At 47.5% G+C, this 21,612-nt stretch overlaps 1 protein-coding gene across 2 annotated transcripts in view; it reads right to left on the bottom strand.

Annotated features, from left to right (window-relative positions):
- MMP20 (matrix metallopeptidase 20) overlaps nt 1-21,612 on the bottom strand; it is a 69,647-nt gene that overhangs the window by 6,373 nt on the left and 41,662 nt on the right. For both annotated transcript variants that reach the window (XM_083170058.1, XM_083170057.1), the window contains one exon: nt 19,515-19,671. In XM_083170058.1, the coding sequence (XP_083026184.1) occupies nt 19,515-19,671 (157 nt within the window). The remainder of the gene's footprint in view (nt 1-19,514; nt 19,672-21,612) is intronic.

Below are 21,612 nucleotides of genomic sequence, written 5' to 3'. Positions count from 1 at the left end.
ACAGCTGATGCTTTATGCACGTATTATATGCACTGTCAGTGGGGTATTAAATACACCATGTGCTTGATTAACTACTTAAACATCATTTGTAATCCACATAAGGCAGCACGGCCGTGCAGGTGTATTCTCACATGTGCCTTCTCCGTCAGCTATAAACTATAGCCTCAGCTCCTATATATACCCAGCCCTTTTCAGGGCTCTAAAATGACTGTTATATTGTGATTGTATGTTGCCAACTGCAGTGACAGTGCTGCTGCCGTTTTCCAACGGGTTGCACTGACACATTACGAGTCCACCTGAGTGACTACACCACACCAACGAGTGGGTGTTCCGGCCGCAACCACTAACTGCCAGAGGTGATACACCCGGCACTAGTGCACATAGGTTGTCGCTGTCCGGCCACATAAGAGTGTGTTGTTTGGTGTGTACATATGGCCGCAATCTAGGTTACCGTGAGGAGCCAGTTGACAGATTATCACTCTCGGTACTGAAATGCTAATATAAGCAGGTGTACAACCACTCAAATACAGTACCTGTCTGGTTGATATTTCTAACCATCACAAACCTAGGATTGGCAACAAATGTATTTATTTCTGACAGGTGAATTTTCACATCCCCCATATCGTATGAGATTGTTATATGCTACATACAGTACAATCAATTGTGATGCTGAGTCTCGGCTAGACTAAGAGAGAATTTACAGTGCATAAGGAGAATCCCTGCACGTGCTGTTTTTAAACACGCACCACTTTCACTTGTTTGTGTCATTATATGTTATATTATATATTTTGCAGCTTTTAAAATACCCAATAAAAGTTATTTCTTAACCCCTTCCTGACACAGCATGTTTTTGCCTTCCTGACAGAGCCCTTTTTTTCAAATCTGACATGTATCACTTAAGTGGGGATAACTTTTTTTTGCTTTTACTTATCCCAGTGATTTTGAGATTGTTTTTTCGTGACACATTGTACTTCAAGTTAGTGGTAAATTTTCGTCGATACAGTCTGTGTTTTTTTGTGAAAAATACCAAAATGTCGGAAAAAAATGGAAAATTTAGCAATTTGCAAAATGTTAAATTTTCTGCTTGTGAGACAAATAATCATACCACTCAAAATAGTTAATAACTAACATAGACCATATGTCTACTTTATGTTTCCATCATTATTTCAACTTCCTTTTAATTTTTTTGGACACTAGGAGGCTTACAATATGAATAGCAAATTTTCAAATTTTTAAGAAAATTTCAAACACTGATTTTTTTAGGGACCAGTTCAGTTCTGATGTGACTTTGAGGGACTTGTATGTGAGACACCCCCATAAATGATGCCATTTCAAAAACTGTACCCCTCCCAGTATTCAAAACAGCATTTTGGAAGTTTGTTAACCCTTTAGGTGTTTCACAGGAATTAAAACAAAGTGTAGGTGAAATTTCAAAATTTCATTTTTTTTGCAGATTTGCAATTTTAATACATTTTTCTAAGGAACACAGTACATTTTACTAGATAAATGTGACTAAAAATTGATTCCCCCAATTCTTTTGTTTTCATAAATATCCTATATGTGGCCCTAGTGTGCACGTTGACCAAACCACAGGCTTCATAATAGAAGGAGCACCTACTTGATTTTGGAGCCTCCTTTTTATGAGATTATTTTTTAGGCACCATGTAGGTTTCTAGGCACCATAAGATGCTAAAAGTTAGGAACCCCCCCCACAAGTGACCCCATTTTGCAAACTACACCCCTCAGGGAATTCATCTAGGGGTATAGTGTACATTTCAAACCCTCAGGGGTTTCACCAATTGTGGTACAACTGGGCAGTGAAAATGAAAAATTAATTTTTTTACACAAAAATGCAGTTCTGGCTCCAAATTTGTCATTTTCACAAGGAATGAAGGAGACAAAGCACCCCAAAATCTGTGCCCCAATTTCTCCCGAGTATGGCAATGCCTCATATGTGACCAACAAATACCATTTGGGTGCATGGCAGGACTCAGAAGGGAAGGAGTGATTTTGGGATTTTGCAGCTCAGATTCTGGTGGAATGTTGGTGGGTGCTATGTCGCATTAGCAAGACCCCCGAAGCACCAATACAGTGGAACCCTCCCACAAGTGACCCCATTTTGCAAACTACACCCCTCAGGGAATTCATCTAGGGGTATAGTGTACATTTCAAACCCCCAGGGGTTTCACCAATTTTGATACAACTGGGCTGTGCAAATGAAAAATTACATTTTTTACACAAAAATGCAGTTCTGGCTCAAAATTTTTCATTTTCACAAGGAATGAAGGTGACAAAGCACCCCAAAATCTGTGCCCCAATTTCTCCCGAGTATGGCAATGCCTCACATGTGACCAAAAAATACCAGTTGGGTGCATGGCAGGACTCAGAAGGGAAGGAGTGATATTTGGATTTTGCAGCACAGATTCTGGTGGAATGTTGGTGGGTGCTATGTCGCATTAGCAAGACCCCCAAAGCACCAATACAGTGGAACCCCCCCACAAGTGACCCCATTTTGCAAACTACACCCCTCAGGGAATTCATCTAGGGGTATAGTGTACATTTCAAACCCCCAGGGGTTTCACCAATTTTGATACAACTGGGCAGTGAAAATGAAAAATTACATTTTTTTACACAAAAATGCAGTTCTGGCTCAAAAATTTTCATTTTCATAAGGTATGAAGGAGAAAAAGCACCCCAAAATCTGTGCCCCAATTTCTCCCGAGTATGGCAATGCCTCATATGTGACCAAAAAATACCAGTTGGGTGCATGGCAGGACTCAGAAGGGAAGGAGTGATTTTTGGTGGTGGAATGTTGGTGGGTGCTATGTCGCATTAGCAAGACCCCCAAAGCACCAATACAGTGGAACCCCCCCACAAGTGACCCCATTTTGCAAACTACACCCCTCAGGGAATTCATCTAGGGGTATAATGTACATTTCAAACCCCCAGGGGTTTCACCAATTTTGATACAACTGGGCAGTGAAAATGAAAAATTACATTTTTTTACACAAAAATGCAGTTCTGGCTCCAAATTTGTCATTTTAACAAGGAATGAAGGAGAAAAAGCACCCCAAAATCTGTGCCCCAATTTCTCCCGAGTACGGCAATGCCTCACATGTGACCAAAAAATACCAGTTGGGTGCATGGCAGGACTCAGAAGGGAAGGAGTGATTTTTGGATTTTGCAGCTCAGATTCTGGTGGAATGTTGGTGGGTGCTATGTCGCATTAGCAAGACCCCCGAAGCACCAATACAGTGGAACCCCCCCACAAGTGACCCCATTTTGCAAACTACACCCCTCAGGGAATTCATCTAGGGGTATAGTGTACATTTCAAACCCCCAGGGGTTTCACCAATTTTGATACAACTGGGCTGTGCAACTGAAAAATTACATTTTTTACACAAAAATGCAGTTCTGGCTCAAAATTTTTCATTTTCACAAGGAATGAAGGAGACAAAGCACCCCAAAATCTGTGCCCCAATTTCTCCCGAGTATGGCAATGCCTCACATGTGACCAAAAAATACCAGTTGGGTGCATGGCAGGACTCAGAAGGGAAGGAGTGATTTTTGGATTTTGCAGCTCAGATTCTGGTTGAATGTTGGTGGGTGCTATGTCGCATTAGCAAGACCCCCGAAGCACCAATACAGTGGAACCCCCCCACAAGTGACCCCATTTTGCAAACTACACCCCTCTGGGAATTCATCTAGGGGTATAATGTACATTTCAAACCCCCAGGGGTTTCACCAATTGTGGTACAACTGGGCAGTGAAAATGAAAAATTAAATTTTTTACACAAAAATGCAGTTCTGGCTCAAAATTTTTCATTTTCAGAAGGTATGAAGGAGAAAAAGCACCCCAAAATCTGTGCCCCAATTTCTCCCGAGTACGGCAATGCTTCATGTGTGACCAAAAAATGGCAGGACTCAGAAGGGAAGGAGTGATATTTGGATTTTGCAGCTCAGATTCTGGTGGAATTTTGGTGGGTGCTATGTCGCATTAGCAAGACCCCCGAAGCACCAATACAGTGGAACCCCCCCCCACAAGTGACCCCATTTTGCAAACTACACCCCTCAGGGAATTCATCTAGGGGTATAGTGTACATTTCAAACCCCCAGGGGTTTCACCAATTTTGATACAACTGGGCAGTGAAAATGAAAAATTACATTTTTTTACACAAAAATGCAGTTCTGGCTCAAAATTTTTCATTTTCATAAGGTATGAAGGAGAAAAAGCACCCCAAAATCTGTGCCCCAATTTCTCCCGAGTACGGCAATGCTTCATGTGTGACCAAAAAATGGCAGGACTCAGAAGGGAAGGAGTGATATTTGGATTTTGCAGCTCAGATTCTGGTGGAATTTTGGTGGGTGCTGGTGGAATTTTGGTGGGTGCTATGTCGCATTAGCAAGACCCCCGAAGCACCAATACAGTGGAACCCCCCCACAAGTGACCCCATTTTGCAAACTACACCCCTCAGGGAATTCATCTAGGGGTATAGTGTACATTTCAAACCCCCAGGGGTTTCACCAATTTTGATACAACTGGGCAGTGAAAATGAAAAATTAAATTTTTTTACACAAAAAAATGGCTCAAAATTTTTCATTTTCATAAGGTATGAAGGAGAAAAAGCACCCCAAAATCTGTGCCCCAATTTCTCCCGAGTACGGCAATGCCTCACATGTGACCAAAAAATACCAGTTGGGTGCATGGCAGGACTCAGAAGGGAAGGAGTGATTTTTGGATTTTGCGGCTCAGATTCTGGTGGAATGAATGGTGGGTGCTATGTGGCATTAGCAAGACCCCCGAAGCACGGTGAAATGATGAACCTAAAAATCCATAGATGTGTGGTATATTTTAAAACACTCCTTTATACATAGGCCGGGTTTGTCGGGGCAAGTGTCACACTGGAAAATAGTTTGCTTTCTTATTCCCTTTTTATAGCAAACTTTGCACCTTTTTTGTGTCCTGCCCTTTTTTCCAGTGGAGGGGATTTCATCAGGAAAATGCTGCCCTGGTACAATACGGGGGCCAGTACTAGAAGTACTGGGGCCCTCTGCCTGCTGGTTCCCAAATATTAGGCCCTTTATGACTTCCTCTTGAAAGTGCATAAATGTCCCCCTCTGGCTGGTAGAACGGAATAGCACGTAAGCGTTATACAGTGCCATCTGGATGATATACACGGCCAGCTTCTTGTACCAGATTTTTGTTTTCCGCAGGGCACTGTACGGCTTCAGTACCTGATCTGAAAGATCCACTCCGCCCATGTACCTATTGTAATCCAGGATACAATTAGGTTTTGAGGTGTGGGTACTGGTACCTCGTACAGGGACGGAGGTGGTACTGTCTCCGTGAATTGTTGTCAGTATAAGGACATCCCTCTTGTCCTTATATTTGACCAACAACATATTTTCGGTGCATATTCCCCTGCTTTCACCCCTTCTCATTACTTGGGCAATGTGCGTTTTTGGGAGGCCTCTTTGGTTCTTGCGCACAGTACCGCAAGCTGCTGTACCTCTTGAACCAAGGGCCTTAAACAGGGGGATGCTGGTGTAAAAGTTATCCACATAGAGGTGATAACCTTTATCCAGGAAGGGGTGCACTAAATCCCAGACAATTTTCCACTAACACCTACGAGGGAGGGGGGGCATTCTGGCGGTTCAATTCTTGAATCCTTCCCTTCATATACCCTAAACCTGTGGGTGTACCCTGAGGTGCTTTCACACAGCTTATACATTTTTATGCCATACCTTGCCCTCTTACTGGGAAGGTACTGGCGGAATTTAACCCTTCCTTTAAAATGTATAAGGGACTCGTCTATGCAAATGAATTTATCTGGGATGTACATCTCTTCAAATTTGGCACTGAAATGATCAATGACCGGCCTGACTTTGAATAGCCGGTCAAAGGTGGGATCATCTCTGGGTGGGCACTGTGCATTATCGTTGTAATGCAAAAATTTAAGGATTAACTCAAAACGATTCCGGGTCATGGCCATACGGTAAAGTGGGGTGCTGTACAGAACATCTGTACTCCAATATTGCCTAATTTCTGGCTTTTTTACTATGCCCATATGAAACACCAGACCCCAAAACGTCATCATCTCTACTGCATCTACAGGGGTCCACCTAGCAAATGATGACGTGGGGTTTTGAGCAATAAACTGCTGGGCATATAAATTAGTTTGGTCCACCATTAAATTTATAAAATCATCAGAGAAAAATAATTTGAAAAAGTCAATTTCTCTGAGACCTGTGGAATCAAATTGGATTCCTGGCATGGCCAAAAACTCGGAAACCTGGGGCTCAAAATTGTCTGGTGGTTGGGTCCATACGAGATCAATTATTGGGGGGGGGGGTCTCAGCTGCTCTACGGGGGCGTCTTTGAGGGGGTCCCTCATCACTAGAGGAGGAAGAGGAGCTTAAGATGAATCCTTCAAATTCCCCGCTTGCCTCACTGGCTGTGTCAGAGTCAGAGGCAAGCATGGCATATGCCTCCTCCGCTGAATACATTCTTCTGGATGACTGGGATGACATTTGGGATGACATTTGGGATGCCATTTTTATTTTTGTGTTACTGGTAGTGAAATGTTTCAACACGTGTATAGTGTAGGGGGGGGGTACAAACTTTATTTCAACCCGGGGGCTATGTAGTGTGTAGTGTGTATGTAGTGCAGAAAAAAAAAATACTTTATACAGGAATTTGATCCCAATAAAAAAAAAAAAAAATTGAAGGGGTTAAAAAAAAAAAAATTGAAGGGGTTAAAAAAAAAAAAAAAAAGGTCCTGCGCCAAAAATTGAGCACAGATGTTGGTCAGTAACGTCCGTCACTGAACAGTGCTCAAAGGCAACAGGAATTTGATCAAAAAAAAAAAAAAAAGATCAACCCTGTGCCGAAAAAGCTGATCAGTGATGTACGTCACTGATCAGCGCACAGTGGCCACAGGACACCCACAAAATCACAGTGTGTGTAAAAAAAAAATTAAAAAAAGACCCCACAGCACCCTCAAAAAAAAAAAAAGGTGATCAGTGATGCGACACTGATTACCAGTGAGGGGCAGCAGGTGCACAACCTTTGGTGCAACTGACAGTGCAACTGGCAGCAACTGACAGGTATATATAAAAAAAAAAAACCTCTGCACCCCCAAAAAGTTGCTGATCACCTCAGATATAGTGATCAGCACAAAAGGTGGGGGCAGCAGACACAAAATATAGCACTCTCTATCACTCTCTGTCACTATCTCTCTCTATCTCTCACTATCTATCACTCTATGACACTGCAGCAGCAGCACTGACAGTTATATATATGAAAAATAACCCCTGCACCCCCAAAAAGTTGCTGGGGGTGCACAAAAGGGGGGCAGCAGACACAAAATATAGCAGTCTCTATCACTCTCTGTCACTATCTCTCTCTATCTCTCTATCTCTCACTATCTATCACTCTATGACACTGCAGCAGCAGCACTGACAGGTATATCTATCTAAAAAAAAAACCTGCGCCCCCAAAAAGTTGCTGATCAGTTAATTTATACTGATCAGCACAAAAGGGGGGGCATCAGTCAGTGATATAAAAAATATATAGCACAATCTGTCACTATATCTCTATCTCTCTCTATCTCTCTCTATCTCTCTATCTATCTCTCTATCTATCTCTCTATCTATCTCTCTATCACACTGCAGCAGCACAAAATATAGCACTCTCTGTCACTAGCCCTCTCTATCTCTCTCTATCTCTCTCTCTCTATCTCTCTATCTAAAACTCGATGACACTGCAGCAGCACAACACAGCACAGCACAACACTGGAAGTCACAACAAGTAGCAAGATCCCAAGCAGTGATCAGGTAAGTATTTTGCAAGGTTCTGGTCAGTATATCGCGGCAGCTAGGCACGGTGACCGCACTGCACGCAATTCCAGACCAGAATGGCGTCTGCAGTGCAGTCACCGTTAGTTTAAACCCCCCTCCATGGCTGTGATTGGTTCGTCGGTCCGACGAACCAATCACGGCCTTTGGGGGCGGGCGGGGTGAGGTGGGGTGACACCAGTGTCACCCTTACACCCCGCGGTGATTGGTGCTGTACTTTACAGCACCAATCACCTCCGATCCCTGTGTCACCGGCGAACGTTATTCGCCGGTGACACAGAAAACGCTGTGAATGGCTGTTCACACTGAACAGCCAATCACAGCGATCGCCGACGGGGGGGCTGCATCGCAGCAGACATGTCTATAGACGCGGTGACAGTTTAAAGCCATGACGTACATTTACGCCATGTGTCGGGAAGTACTTCCCGACCATGATGTAAATGTACGTCAAATGTCGGGAAGGGGTTAAGTGTCGCAATTCATTACTCTAAAGGTGCACCACACTTTGACACACTGCTCTTTCTTTGTGTCTAAATCATTATTTGAGTGTCAGTGGTAGCACACCCCATGAGCAATCATTTGGCCACGGCCACACATTTAAAATAGGGGGCCACACCGCCATTTTTGAGAATAGGTGATCCTTGTCCTGTGCGGAAGACTCCCATACTTGTCCGTCTATGTAATCCACATACAACCTCTCTCCCATCTATAGCAGCCCCTTCAGAGCCATGTGCCTGGTCAGCAATCTCTCCATATATCTGCAGCATGAGCTAGTTGTAAAGGGCAAAACAATGCAGAACCTGAACCTCACACAATAGCGCCCTCTATCTGTAAATATAACCACCCTGTTATCTGTCCCACTGACGCCATCTGCAGGTGCAGTACTGTACTTTTCCTCCCAATCCACCTGTAAGACCACTGGTATATTGTAATTGCTGCACCTTAGGCATTTGTAATACCCCTTTCACCCCTGGTCGCCATAGCAATAAGACGGGTAGCTGACATCACAAAGGGGACATAGTGACAGCGTGTAATAGGAGGGCAGGGGAGGAGTCAGCGCTTGGAGATGATGTTGCCTCCCCCCTATAGTGTGAACAGAACCCGGGTCAGCAGCGTGTGTATTTATGCCAGGTTGCTGGACCTGGGATTTTTCAAAAGGCCCTTTCACACGGCACAGTGACCCAGGTCAACCCGACAACCACCTGGGTCTGACCCGGGTTATTTGTATAGTGTGAAAGGGGTATTTACAGGATGTGGTCTGAAAATTTTACGTTTAGAATTGACATGGACGGGATGTCGACATGTCAACTGACATAATGTTGACACTGTGAATGCTGACAGTATATTAATATTGCAGTGTACATAGGGGTCTTCACTACCCCAACCCTAAATCTAAACCTAGCAGCACCCTAAGCGTTACTGCAGCCTAAACCTAAAATTGTCTTCAGACATTTATAATATCGGTTTTGTTATTGTCGACATTGTACATTCTATATTTCCAAAATACCTCATATCAGCAAATTCATATTGTTTTAAAATATTATTTTATAGGATTTAGGAGCCGAATTAGACGCATTCAGATGCGAATGCACGCCATACTTGCCGACTTTTCATCTCCCAATTGCGGGAGACCAGGGAGAGGGCAGCTAATTAGGGGGCGTGGGAGCTCTCAAATGTAATTTGGATGGCCCCGCGCCATTTATTGTACAAACGGGGCGGGGCCATGGGCGGAGTTATATAAATAACATTTTGAGATAGTACCGTAGCACTTTTTAAAGAAAAAATAGTGGGGAGCAGAGGGAGAGATGCAGGAGGGAAGCACAAAGCAGCTAGCCGCTATCTTACCATCTCATCTGCGGCGCTGCCTTCTGCTGCTTGTGCCGCTCTCTCTTCTACTCCTGTTCCCATGGCTGCCCCCTGCTGCGCTGCCGCTGTAGCCACTGCCGACAAATCCCTGGCCGGACAGCCGCGACGTCTGCCCTGACGCTTCGTGACTTTTTTTTGTGCCAGGCGGGCTAAAAACCCGGGAGGATCCCACACATTCCCGGGAGACCGGTAGGAAGGAACAAAAAACGGGATACTCCCGCTAAATTCGGGAGGGTCGGCAACCCTGATGTACGCAGCCAAGCAAATCAGGCCCTTCATTTTAAAATTAATGTACAATATAGTAGCATACGTGGTGCTTGTTTTATCCCTACATTTATACATTGCTTTCTTATTCTGCACACAAATCCTCCCACACCCTGAGTCACAGTGTGACTGTTATACCGTTGTTATTTATATCTGTCGGTTTATTAATCAGAATATGAAATGGCAGAAGTGAGAGGGGTTAAATGTGGTTCATTTTATTTTGCAATAACAGTATTCCCCAAAATCTTGATTGTGATTCAAAATGCATGATAATAAGAAATAGCAATGACTGAAAATTATATAAAATCCCTGGTGAAGGCCCTCCTTCAGGTTGGATCGCATAGAAGCAGCAGTAGCATATGCCATATGCAGAGTACATACTACCTCCTGCTTGCATTTGCGATGGCTAAAGCTCACAACCACAGCACCTGCAGCCTGAGTAGGGGCCTTATTCTGGTTGGAGCGGCCGGGCCGTACGCGTACGTCCCGGGGGTTTTTATGATCTGCGCATGCGTACATTCGCTAATGCGCAGGCGCGAACACTCCACAACGCTTACGGACGGGTCTCTACGTGCGAAAAAACCTATACGCGAGTGTACGGGCATTGGGGGCGGCATAGGGGCGTGATGAGGGGAGCGGCTGAAATAATGAGGGAAAATGGGCGTAAATATGGGCGTACACGGGGGTGTGCACCAAAAATGAGCGGTGCTACTACCGCACGATCGACTAAGGCACCGTTCATTTCGGACACAAAACAGGCGGCCGCCAACCGCCATCTCAAACCACCCCTACAGATACCGCATGCCAGCGTGCGCCTGGGTTTGCTAATTTACGCTGATTACTACCAAACACATACACCTGAATGTAATAACCAATGCTGCAGTCTATTAAGTCCAAACCATGATTTCACTACCTGCAAGCCACACACAGCACTCAAACACATTGGAAGCTTATCTTTCTATACTTTTCTACATTTAAAGGTTTGTTTAATTTAAGGTATGTAGGAGCCGGACTGGAGGCAAAGCCTGGGGGTAGGCTCCCCTGACAGGGTTTGTAGGGAGCTGACTAGCAGGATAGTAATAGGAGGGGTGTCTAAGGAGAGGGTCATAGGGGGAGGGGCTTAACGGGGTGTTGGAGGGGTTTATAAGCAGGGTTCAGGCGGGAAATAGGGGTCACTGGGAGATTTTCTCAACAGCTAAGCAGCGCTGGCATCTCCCATGGCTTCCCCAGGCAACGCTGATGCTGAAGTATCCGCTGCGCTTGCTGCCCTCAGGGAGGCAGCGGGCACCAGAGGGGCTGTGTGGCTGCAGCAGCAGATGTCAGGTCTGCTGGGGGGACTGGGAGCAGCAACGCACGGGTGCACGGCCTCGGAGGTCTAGGCCTCCGGAGCGCTTCAGCCCATCTGTGTCCCCCAGGGTTCAGCGCCGTTCGCGGAGCCCCGTTAGGGACCCTCCAGGCCAGGCTGCGGGCCGGGCACCTTCCGCCCGCAGGACCAGGTCTGGGAGGAATCCAACCAGCAGGCGGAACCCTCCGCGCGGGGGGGATCCCCCCCCCCCCGTGCAAGAAGATCCGGCGGTGCGTGGTACTGGACCTGGAGCGGCGGGGCATGCGGCGCATGCTGCCGCCCAGCGTGGGGAGAGTCGTGCCAGGGGGGCTGAAGTACAGGCTGGGGACCGCAGGCCTGGTACACGGAGCGTGCGGCGCACAGCTGGCTCCGCCTCCAACGAGGTTACGCTGGCTGGTGCTGTTCCAGAGGGTCGGGATGACAGGAGAAGTGAGATGTCAGCGTCAGCAGATGATGGAGAAGTACCTGGTCCTTCATCGTTGGATGGGGCTCGTCAGGACACTGGACCTGCGGCTGCTGGGTTCACAGCCCCCAGGCAGCCTGGTGAGTCTGTCTCTATGTCTGTTAATGCTTTAGCGCAGAGTCAGGGGGGGGGGGGGGGGGTTAGCCCTCCAGGGGGAGATGAGCAGGGGCTTTAATGAGTTATTGAGTGGTTTTGCAGATTGGTTGGTGGGTTTGCGACAGGGGGCGGGGCCGTCCCCGGCGGCGGCGTGGGCGCCGCAGAATTCGGGCACACCAGTTAGCAATAGTGTGCCAGTCAGTAATAGTGTGCCGGTTAGCAGTGGGGTGCCGGTGAGCTGCGGGGTGCCGGTATCTGGCGGTGAGCAAAGTAGCAGTAGTGCGGGGGCAGAAGGGGGCAGTGTGGGGTTGCAGGAGGAAAGTGGGAGGCTCAGTGACACTGCAAAAGGGGAGGTGTATGTATGTTTTGAGGGGCCATTGGGGGCCCATCTGAAGCAGGAGGTGCGGGAGAAGATTTGGAAAGGGGAATACGTGGATATATTTTCATTGCTCCCTTTAGAGCGTTTTAATCTGGATAGGCCCCGTAAGGAGGAGAAGAAGGAGGAGGAGGAACGGCGGCGGTATCGGCTGATACCGCGGTCATTCACGAACTGGTTGCAAACATTTGCTATTTTAGCTAGCGTGATTGGGGAGAAGGCACCTGACAATTGTTCAGGCTTGTTTTGTTACATGGATGCGATAGGAGAGGCGTACCGGGTATATGGGGGCTTGGCTTGGCTCCGGTACGACGAGCAGTTTAGACAGAGGAAAGCGGTGCGCCCTAACATACGTTGGGATCATAAGGATATTGCTCTATGGTTAAAGGTGACGGCTCCCGTAAAAAGTGGGCAGCCCTTTCGTGGGGACGGGGGGGGGGGGGGGGGGCCGAGGGAGGCCACTATTGGGACGGCCATGCAGAAGGGACTCTGCTTTGCCTTTAATGACGGGTCATGCCGGTTTGGGGCAAAATGCAAATTTAAGCATGAATGTTTCTCGTGTGGAGGGACCCATGGGGCAAATAAATGTTTCAGAGGGAAGTCACGGGACAGTAATTCAAAAGGGGGAGACACCGGTTCGGCTGGGAAGGATGCTGGGCTATCTGCGTAGGTATCCTGACCAGCAGACAGCCGTGTTGTTGGAGGAGGGGTTTAGGGAAGGTTTTAAGATACCTTCTGACGTGCAGGTTTCAGGGAGTTTTAGGAGGAATTTGAAGTCGGCAAGGGAGCATCCAGAGGTGGTGCAGGAAAAACTGCTTAAGGAGGTGCAGCTGGGTCGTATGGCTGGACCTTTTGGGGCGGCACCATGGCCAGACTTGATAGTCTCTCCATTGGGGGTGGTACCTAAAAAGGAGGCGAACAAGTTTCGTCTTATACACCATTTATCTTTTCCAAAAGGGGCGTCGGTCAATGATGGCATCGACCCCGACATCTGCTCGGTGGTTTATACATCGTTTGACGCGGCAGTTCAGTGGGTGAAGCGGTTTGGGAAAGGGGCCAGGTTGGCAAAGACTGATATCGAATCGGCATTCCGTTTGCTGCCGGTTCACCCAACCAGTTTGCGTTTGTTGGGATGTTGTTGGGACGGGGAGTTTTTTGTTGATCGATGTTTACCGATGGGTTGCTCCTTGTCGTGTGCTTATTTTGAGGCCTTCAGTTCTTTTTTGGAGTGGGTGGTTAAGGATGTTTCTGGGTGCAGTTCAGTTATTCATTACCTAGATGACTTCTTATGTATTGGTCCTGGGGGGACCGGTGTCTGCGACTTATTATTGAGGACTGTTAAAAGGGTGTCGGCAGACTTTGGGGTCCCGCTTGCACCAGGTAAGACGGAGGGCCCTGCGACTGTGATCAGTTTTTTGGGTATTGTCATTGATACCGAGAATATGGAGTGCCGCTGCCCGAGGAGAAATTGCTGGGTTTGATGGCCGAGGTACGGAGGGCATTGCTGTTGAAGAAGATTAGATTGCGGGAATTGCAGTCCTTGTTGGGTAAATTGAATTTTGCGTGTCGCATTATGCCTATGGGCCGCATTTTCAGCAGGAGGCTGGCAGCAGCGACAGCGGGGGTGGTTCTTCCTCATCATTTTGTCAGATTAGGTAGTGAGTTGAAAGGGGATTTGCGGGTGTGGGCAACTTTTTTGGAAGCTTTTAACGGCAGAGCTTTGTGGATGTCAGACACATGCGTGGCTACTGAGCTAGACCTCTTCACGGACGCGGCCGGGAGTGTCGGTTTTGGAGCATATTGCCAGGGACATTGGTGTGTAGGCCGGTGGCCGGAGTCTTGGGTGCAGAGGGGCATGGGAAAAAACTTGGCATTGTTGGAGTTGTTTCCTATTTTGGTTGCTGTAGTTGTTTGGGGGGAGTTGTTCCGCAATAAGAAGATTTGTTTTCACTGCGATAATTTGGGCGTTGTCATGGCTATTAACCAATTGTCGGCATCTTCACCGCCAGTGGTCACTATTTTGCAGCAGTTAGTATTAGAATGTCTGGCTTTGAATTTGTGGGTGGTGGCTAGGCACGTCCCCGGTGTCTCTAACGGCATTGCGGATTCTTTATCTCGTTCACAGTGGGAACGTTTCCGGGAGTTGGCACCAGAGGCGGACAGGGAGGGGACCGGGTTCCCGAGTCGGCTCTGGGCTCTGCTGGACGGGTAGTCGATCAGCTCATCAGGGAATCTTTGGCCCCGAATACTTGGTCAGCATACAATCAGGAATGGCGGAGCTGGTTGGAATGGCGTGAGGTAGTAGGTTTGAAGGAGGATGATGACGAGTTGGCTGTCCTACTGTATATAGGCCATTGTAAGGAGATTGGTTGGTCAGTGGCAAAAATCACGCGCTGCATGGCGGGTTTGGCTTTTGGGTTTCGTGCAGGCGGCAGGCCTGATGTTACTAAAAATTTCCTGATTGCGCAAGCCTTGAAAGGTTGGAGGAAAGGACACGTGGTGCAGGATCAGAGAAGGCCGGTGTCCTTCCAGTTGTTACAGAATATGGGCATGAAGTTAGGGGAGGTCTGTAGTTCCAATTTCGAGGAAAGGTTGTTCGGGGTAGCCTTTTCGCTTGCCTTCTTCGGGGCACTGCGGATAGGGGAGCTAGTGAGTCCAAGCGTGTCCAGGCCAGGGGGGTTGTTAGAGGAGGATGTGGATTTATACTCGGATAGGGTGGAGCTAGTGGTGAGGAGGTCAAAGACGGATCAGTTAGGGAAGGGGAAGAAGGTAGTTCTCTTCTCTGTACCAGGGTCGGATATGTGCCCGGTGACACGGCTAAGGATATTTAAGGAAGTCAGAGTGGGCAGGGAAAGGGATCCCTTGTTGATGCATGCAAATGGTTCCTTTTTATCACGGTTCCAGTTCACAAGTGTGTTTAGAGAGGCCTCAAGGGGGAGGAATACGCGGGTCATTCTTTCCGCATTGGGGCCGCAACTGAGGCTGCTAGAATGGGATTTGGGGATGAGTTAATTAAGCATATTGGGCGGTGGGAATCGTCTCGTTTTCGTTCTTATGTTCGTTTGGGGGATTGTTGAGGTTGACTGTGTTCTTTTCTGTTTTTAGGGCAGCCTCCGTGCCTGATTTGGATTTTAGGACATTCATATGTCTTTTGGGGAGCTTTACGGGCTGATGTTAGACCGAATGGCCGCCAGCTAGGTTTGAATAGAGAGGAGGCGTTGGTCCGCTGGCTGGGGAAGCGCGGTATGGTATGGAGTGGAGTGCTGTATTAGGTTAGGTGAGGTTAGGTGAGGTTAATTAATGAGCACTGGGTGTTTACAATTGGTGCCCTCGAGCCAATCGCTATCGGCTGGGGGTAAGAGCTCCTGGAAGTGCTTAGAGGTGTGGATAGATTTATTGAGGGCCTCGGGGACCACCTTCCGTGGGAATGTTTTTGGTTATTGTTAAAATTGTATTGTTTCAATAAAGATGGCTGCTGTGGCCAATTTTATCCAACAAGAGAGTTATGTCATTTTTGGGGGGATAATTGGGCACAGCGATTAGACAATACCCTGTCATGTAGGAGCCGGACTGGAGGCAAAGCCTGGGGGTAGGCTCCCCTGACAGGGTTTGTAGGGAGCTGACTAGCAGGATAGTCATAGGAGGGGTGTCTAAGGAGAGGGTCATAGGGGGAGGGGCTTAACGGGGTGTTGGAGGGGTTTATAAGCAGGGTTCAGGCGGGAAATAGGGGTCACTGGGAGATTTTCTCAACAGCTCCCACCCACCCTTCCCTGTTTTTTATAGGTTAGGTAGACTATTTGATAGGATGTCTTTTTGTCACAGTGGCCGGTGCAGAGGGGGGTCCTCGAGGTTAGTGGCATTGAGGCTTAATTATGCGGCGGGGAGGGCCCCATGAGGGGGCTGGACTCCCTTGGGTGAGGTTAATTAATGAGCACTGGGTGTTTACAATTGGTGCCCTCGAGCCAATCGCTATCGGCTGGGGGTAAGAGCTCCTGGAAGTGCTTAGAGGTGTGGATAGATTTATTGAGGGCCTCGGGGACCACCTTCCGTGGGAATGTTTTTGGTTATTGTTAAAATTGTATTGTTTCAATAAAGATGGCTGCTGTGGCCAATTTTATCCAACAAGAGAGTTATGTCATTTTTGGGGGGATAATTGGGCACAGCGATTAGACAATACCCTGTCAAGAATCTTTTTAAGACCTGCTTATATATGCTAAGGTAGGTATTTGTTAAACAGTTATACACATTCACTACGTGCTTTCATAGACTTTACACAGTAGCACACTCAATCTACACAAGTCGACATGTGTCAACGTGTTCACTCTAATACAAACATAGGTTTTGTATTTATGATACAGTAACATAAACCACATCTAACACCTACAAAGGTGTTTCAGCAATGTTTTAAGCCCATGGGCACTATTTTGCCCATTAATTAATTCAATCAATTAATTAATTTTCATAATTATAGTTGAAAGGCAAGATTTGCAGGTCCATATATGTGAAGGGTATGCCAGCGTACACGGACGTACGCTCACTCTCACGAGCGGTGACATAAGCGGAGTTTTCTATTGAAAACAATAGGGACCCGTCCGTGCAAGCTGGCGTACGCTCAGATTTCCGCAAGAAGTCGGTGGGAAGACGGACGAGAGACGTCCGTAAACGGTGGCGTACGCTCAGTTGTACGCCAGTTGTCGGAGTGTAAGGGCTGGCCCGTCCGTGTACGTTGGCGTACGCTCAATTGTACGCCACTCCCCTTTGCCGTTATTTCTGGCCGTACGTATGCGGCTGAGTTGTGGGTGGACTTAACCCCAACGGCCGCGTACGGATAGCGTACGTTGTTTTGGAACGTACGCACGTTTGGCCGCTCCAACCAGAATAAGGCCCTAAGTCTGGCCTTACTGATGCTTCCAGTCCCAGGTGACCTTAAAAGGCCACGTAAAACTGCATGCTGATGCAGTACTTGGTCTTACCACACCAGATAAATGGGGGAGGCATGCCTCCATTTTCCAAAACGTCAGCTGCCTCTGCCCCTCCCCGCATCGGCCTCGGCCTATCAACCAGTAGATGATTTCAATAATTACATGTATGTATTGTATTAATTAAAGGCTTTTTTTTCAGTATTAAAAAGTAGGGATGGCCATCGGTGCAGATGCCATCGATGGCAATTCTGCACCCAGCAATCGATAGTGGCAACCTATTTGATGGATAACCATCGATAGTTTTAGCTATCGATGGTCATCCATTATATTTGACTGAAACAATCACGCTGTATTTGGACGTGCGCGGCGTTCGCACATGCGCAGATATGCCTCTGCACATGCGCAAACACCGAACATCGGCCGTCCGACCGCACGCGGACAGAACCGCACCAAGCAGAATAAGGCCCTAAATTACAGCCTATAGACTTTAGGCTTTACCCTCTGAGAAATCAGCAACAAGTTGAGATTCTGTATCAGTGGGACAGCTAAAAGAAGCAACTTCCTGGCCAATGGAAGAGCCTCAGATGGCCAATCAAGTATTCCGAAGATTGGTGAATAATTTGATACCAGTAAACTCTCCGAGTTGAAATCTCATATCTATGGCCACAAACAGCAAGCTGGAAAAACTCTAAGAGACTTTGGGGGAAATTTACTAAGAATACAAATACGATTTTTCGTATTTGTATTCTTAATACGAATGAATACGAATGCATACGGCTGTTTTAGTCGTATGCAAATTCGTGTTCCGGAGGGGAATTTACAAAGCAGTCAAACTGCTTTGTAATCCCTGATGGCGTATCCATTCGTATTAGCGGCCGTGTATACGGCCGCTAATAGGAATATGTATAGGTAGTCTGCACGGATCAGTCAGATCCGTGCAGGCTGCAGAGTGTAAAATAAATAGAAAAATATATAAATAAAAAAAGACGGCTTGGGGTCCCCCCCACGGGCATAACCAGCACCAGGCTGAAAGAGCCGGGGCTGGTTCTAAAACCGGGCAAATAGGGATTCGCTGTATATTTTAAAACCAGCCCCAGGCTCCAGGGCCGGGGCTTGTTCCCAAAATAAGGGGCACAAAATGACTAGGGGTCCCCCGTATTTTAAGAACCAGCCCCAGGCCCAACCAGCCAGCAGAGTAATGTCCCCCCCGGCCAAAGCATTCAGCCCTCTGACCGGTCAGCCTGGCCAGGGGTCCTGGGGGAGTGGGGACCCCCCCAATAAAGGCCCCCCCCCCCTCCAGAACTTACCTGGCCAGGCTGAAGCCTGGTGCTGTCCTGTCCTCAATCAGAGGCGGATTGGCCCACCGGGAAACCGGGCCATTTCCCGGTGAGCCGGTCCAGATTTCCCTCTGGCTGGGCCGCCGACCGTGCTTCCAGGGCTGGTGTCATCCTATGTGGGGATATATGGAAGCGGCCGCAGCCTGGTCACAAACGGCAGCATAACCCAAAACAAATATGGCCGCCGCATATATGCGGGCGGACACTATTCACCATATATAGTTAGTAGTGTCCGCCCACTCCCCCCCCCCCCCCCCCCCCGGTCAGTAGCATTTCCACCCCTACTACTCTACTCTACATGCTAAAGAAATGTCACTGATTCGTGTCAGAGATTGTTCATCTATTGTGTTTCACACGTGGTTCCATATAAATGTCCACAAGACATGCATGTAGCCATTGGGATCATTGGAGCAGATGTATTAAGCCTTAACAAGAGATAAATGCAAGGGTGATAAAGAGAGATAAACGCCCAGCCAATCACATCCTTACTGACTTTTTTCAAACACAGGCTGTAACATGGCAGGTAGCAGGTGATTAGCTGGACGTTTATCTCTCCTTATCACCCTTGGATTTATCTCTAGTTAAAGCTTAATAATCTGCCCCAGTGTGTTTTTTCACCAATGCTGGTAAATGGCGCTGATGATTCAATATAAATGTATCTATTTCTCATTCCTTTTTTCCCAAAAATGTAACAGCTACATAATGTGGGCTACGTGAAATGTAGGAGATTGCCAGACTAATCAGGGAGAGAGGGAGATTGCTTCTACTTCAGGGAGTCTCCTGCAGAATGCAGGAGAGTAGGCAACTGTGCATATGGATGAATATGTTTCTTTTCTCTTCCAGCTATTGGGAAACTCCTTAATGTTACAGTAAGTGCTGTGGCTTTCTTTTAAATTTTGCAAACATTTTTTTACGGTCATTAATCTACAGTTCCTTAATACACGTCAAAAGATGTGTGCAGTCACTATTATACTCTATTATACTCTACCTGTAGAAATCTTCCCCAACAAAGAACAACGTTTTCTTAGAACTCTTCAAGTAGACGGCGGCATCGACTGCTTGCACATTATTTGGAAGGCCAAAGTCATGAATAGGCCGAGGTGGTCCTAAAATCCGAAGGCCTCTTGTGGCCCAGTAATGGGGTCCTGTTGAAAACATGAAAACATTCTGTCGCTCTGCGGATTCCATCATTTGAAGGGAATTTTCTGCTGTACATGAGAGAATATGGGGGAGATGCACTAACATCTGCCTCCCCACATCCCTGCTTACCTCGTTGTTAACCCTTGGAGCCCCAGCATTACCGTGAGAGATCCTCAAAATATCCGTTGGCACTCAAAGGGTTAATAATCGCATATGCTCTAACATATGCTATTATTAAAGCAAAGGACAGCGATAAGAGCTGTGCTCTGCGAAGGTTCTCCGGCGCTGGACTTCAGGGTCTAAGACCTGGGAATTCCTCTGCGCTTGCGAAGGGTGACAGCGCCGGCCTCGGGGCATGCTGGGAGGGATATGTGATGGACACAGCGCTACAGAGAGAGGACCATAGGCTTCTATAGGTGATTCCCTACCCAGATGTGGCCCGGTGAAGGGGCTTTAGTGCAATCGGAAATGTGGTAAAATCCCTTAAAAAACAAGTTTTTCCGCATTTTCACTTTAGTGCATCCTGCCCCAAATGACTATACTCCTCTACACCCCCCCACCCAATGTTCCCTCTAATTTTACGAAGGCTTTGTGCGGCAAAAGATTTTGGCTGTGCAACTTTGGAAGGAAATTAAAAATTTTGTGCGTCACATATATAACTGGAAAATGACATTCAGCATTTGTGTTAACTTTACTTCAATTCACTTATATTAAACATTTAAACATTCAAAACACAGCACACAATGTAGTTAATGGGTGAAATTGAGTCCACAACTGCAAAAAGGGACCACTGCTGCTTTGTGCGCTCTGTTGTAATGTCTGTGCGCACGCTCGGCGAGTTGTGTGCGCGCGCACGCGCGCACAGCTTAGAGGGAACACTGCCCCCACCCCCCACTTCTCTCTAACATGTGTACAAAGGACGGCATCCCGCAGGATCAGCCCACCCAACTCCTGAAATACTCTGCAGGTTGTCCTGTCCTTATCAACTTTAAAACTGGAGCCGCACATGCAAGTAATGATATTAAGTTTGCTCCTGAGAACTTAAGGCCTAATTCATTGATCGTTAATGTGATAATTAATTTGCAAATCGAGTGATTATCTAGTGAGTGCGCATGTGTACTATACGCATTGCACATGCACAAGGGAAATAGTGACAGAACATGCGTATGGTAACCTCCGGTTATTTAACAACCATTCAAAAGGTCAAGATCAAGATTGACAACGATAGGGTCCAAACTAAAAGAGTATCAACTCACGACTAGCGCTGGTGTGAAAGGTTCCCGGGCCAAATTATCAGTTAATTTGCTGGGATTTTAACTCTGCAAGGTTGCTCCCGCGACCAGCCTGGGTTACTGGTTGGTGTGAAAGAGGCCAATCCGGCTTCCTGGCTTCTACTCACCGCTGTCGTTCTGTGACATCGGGAGATGGCTGCAGCCAGGGTGCCGGACCCCAGGGATCCTGTCTGTGTGGGGGTGGTGCGGGTGCCAGGTCGGGAGCTCAGGCCTGTGGGGGAGGGGTTCCGGTCAGGGAGGTCTGGCCTTTAGAAGCTGGTGGAGAGCGCGGCGCCGGGTGGAGAACGCTGAGTCGTGCGGTGTCCCGCCCCTCCCGCCACTGGGGAAGCTGCCAGGTGGCTAAAAGGTTATAGTTCTACCCTGAGCCAGTCCCCAGCCGGCCCCGCCAGCATCATCCCACTCACCCCACCTCCCACCGCTTGCCCCCTCACACCAGAAAACGCAGGGAATAGACTGGTGTGAAAGGGGCCATCCCGGGAATGTCCCTGCATGATCCAGGGACCATATTCCCGGGTAAGTCCCTGCATTTCCTGGTGTGAAAGGGGTATTAGAGGACCAGAGGAATCTGTCAGGAGGGAGAAGGGGGCACTGTAACAAGCTCCAGGGAGATGAAGCAATGCTGCACTTTACCCTCCTTAGACTGAAGACTGCCAC

The sequence above is a fragment of the Crinia signifera genome, chromosome 2 (assembly GCF_055691185.1).
Source record: "Crinia signifera chromosome 2, ASM5569118v1, whole genome shotgun sequence".
Lineage (NCBI taxonomy): Eukaryota > Metazoa > Chordata > Amphibia > Anura > Myobatrachidae > Crinia > Crinia signifera.
Note: the sequence above shows the minus strand (reverse complement) of the source record. Positions and strands in the feature narration are given on the sequence as shown.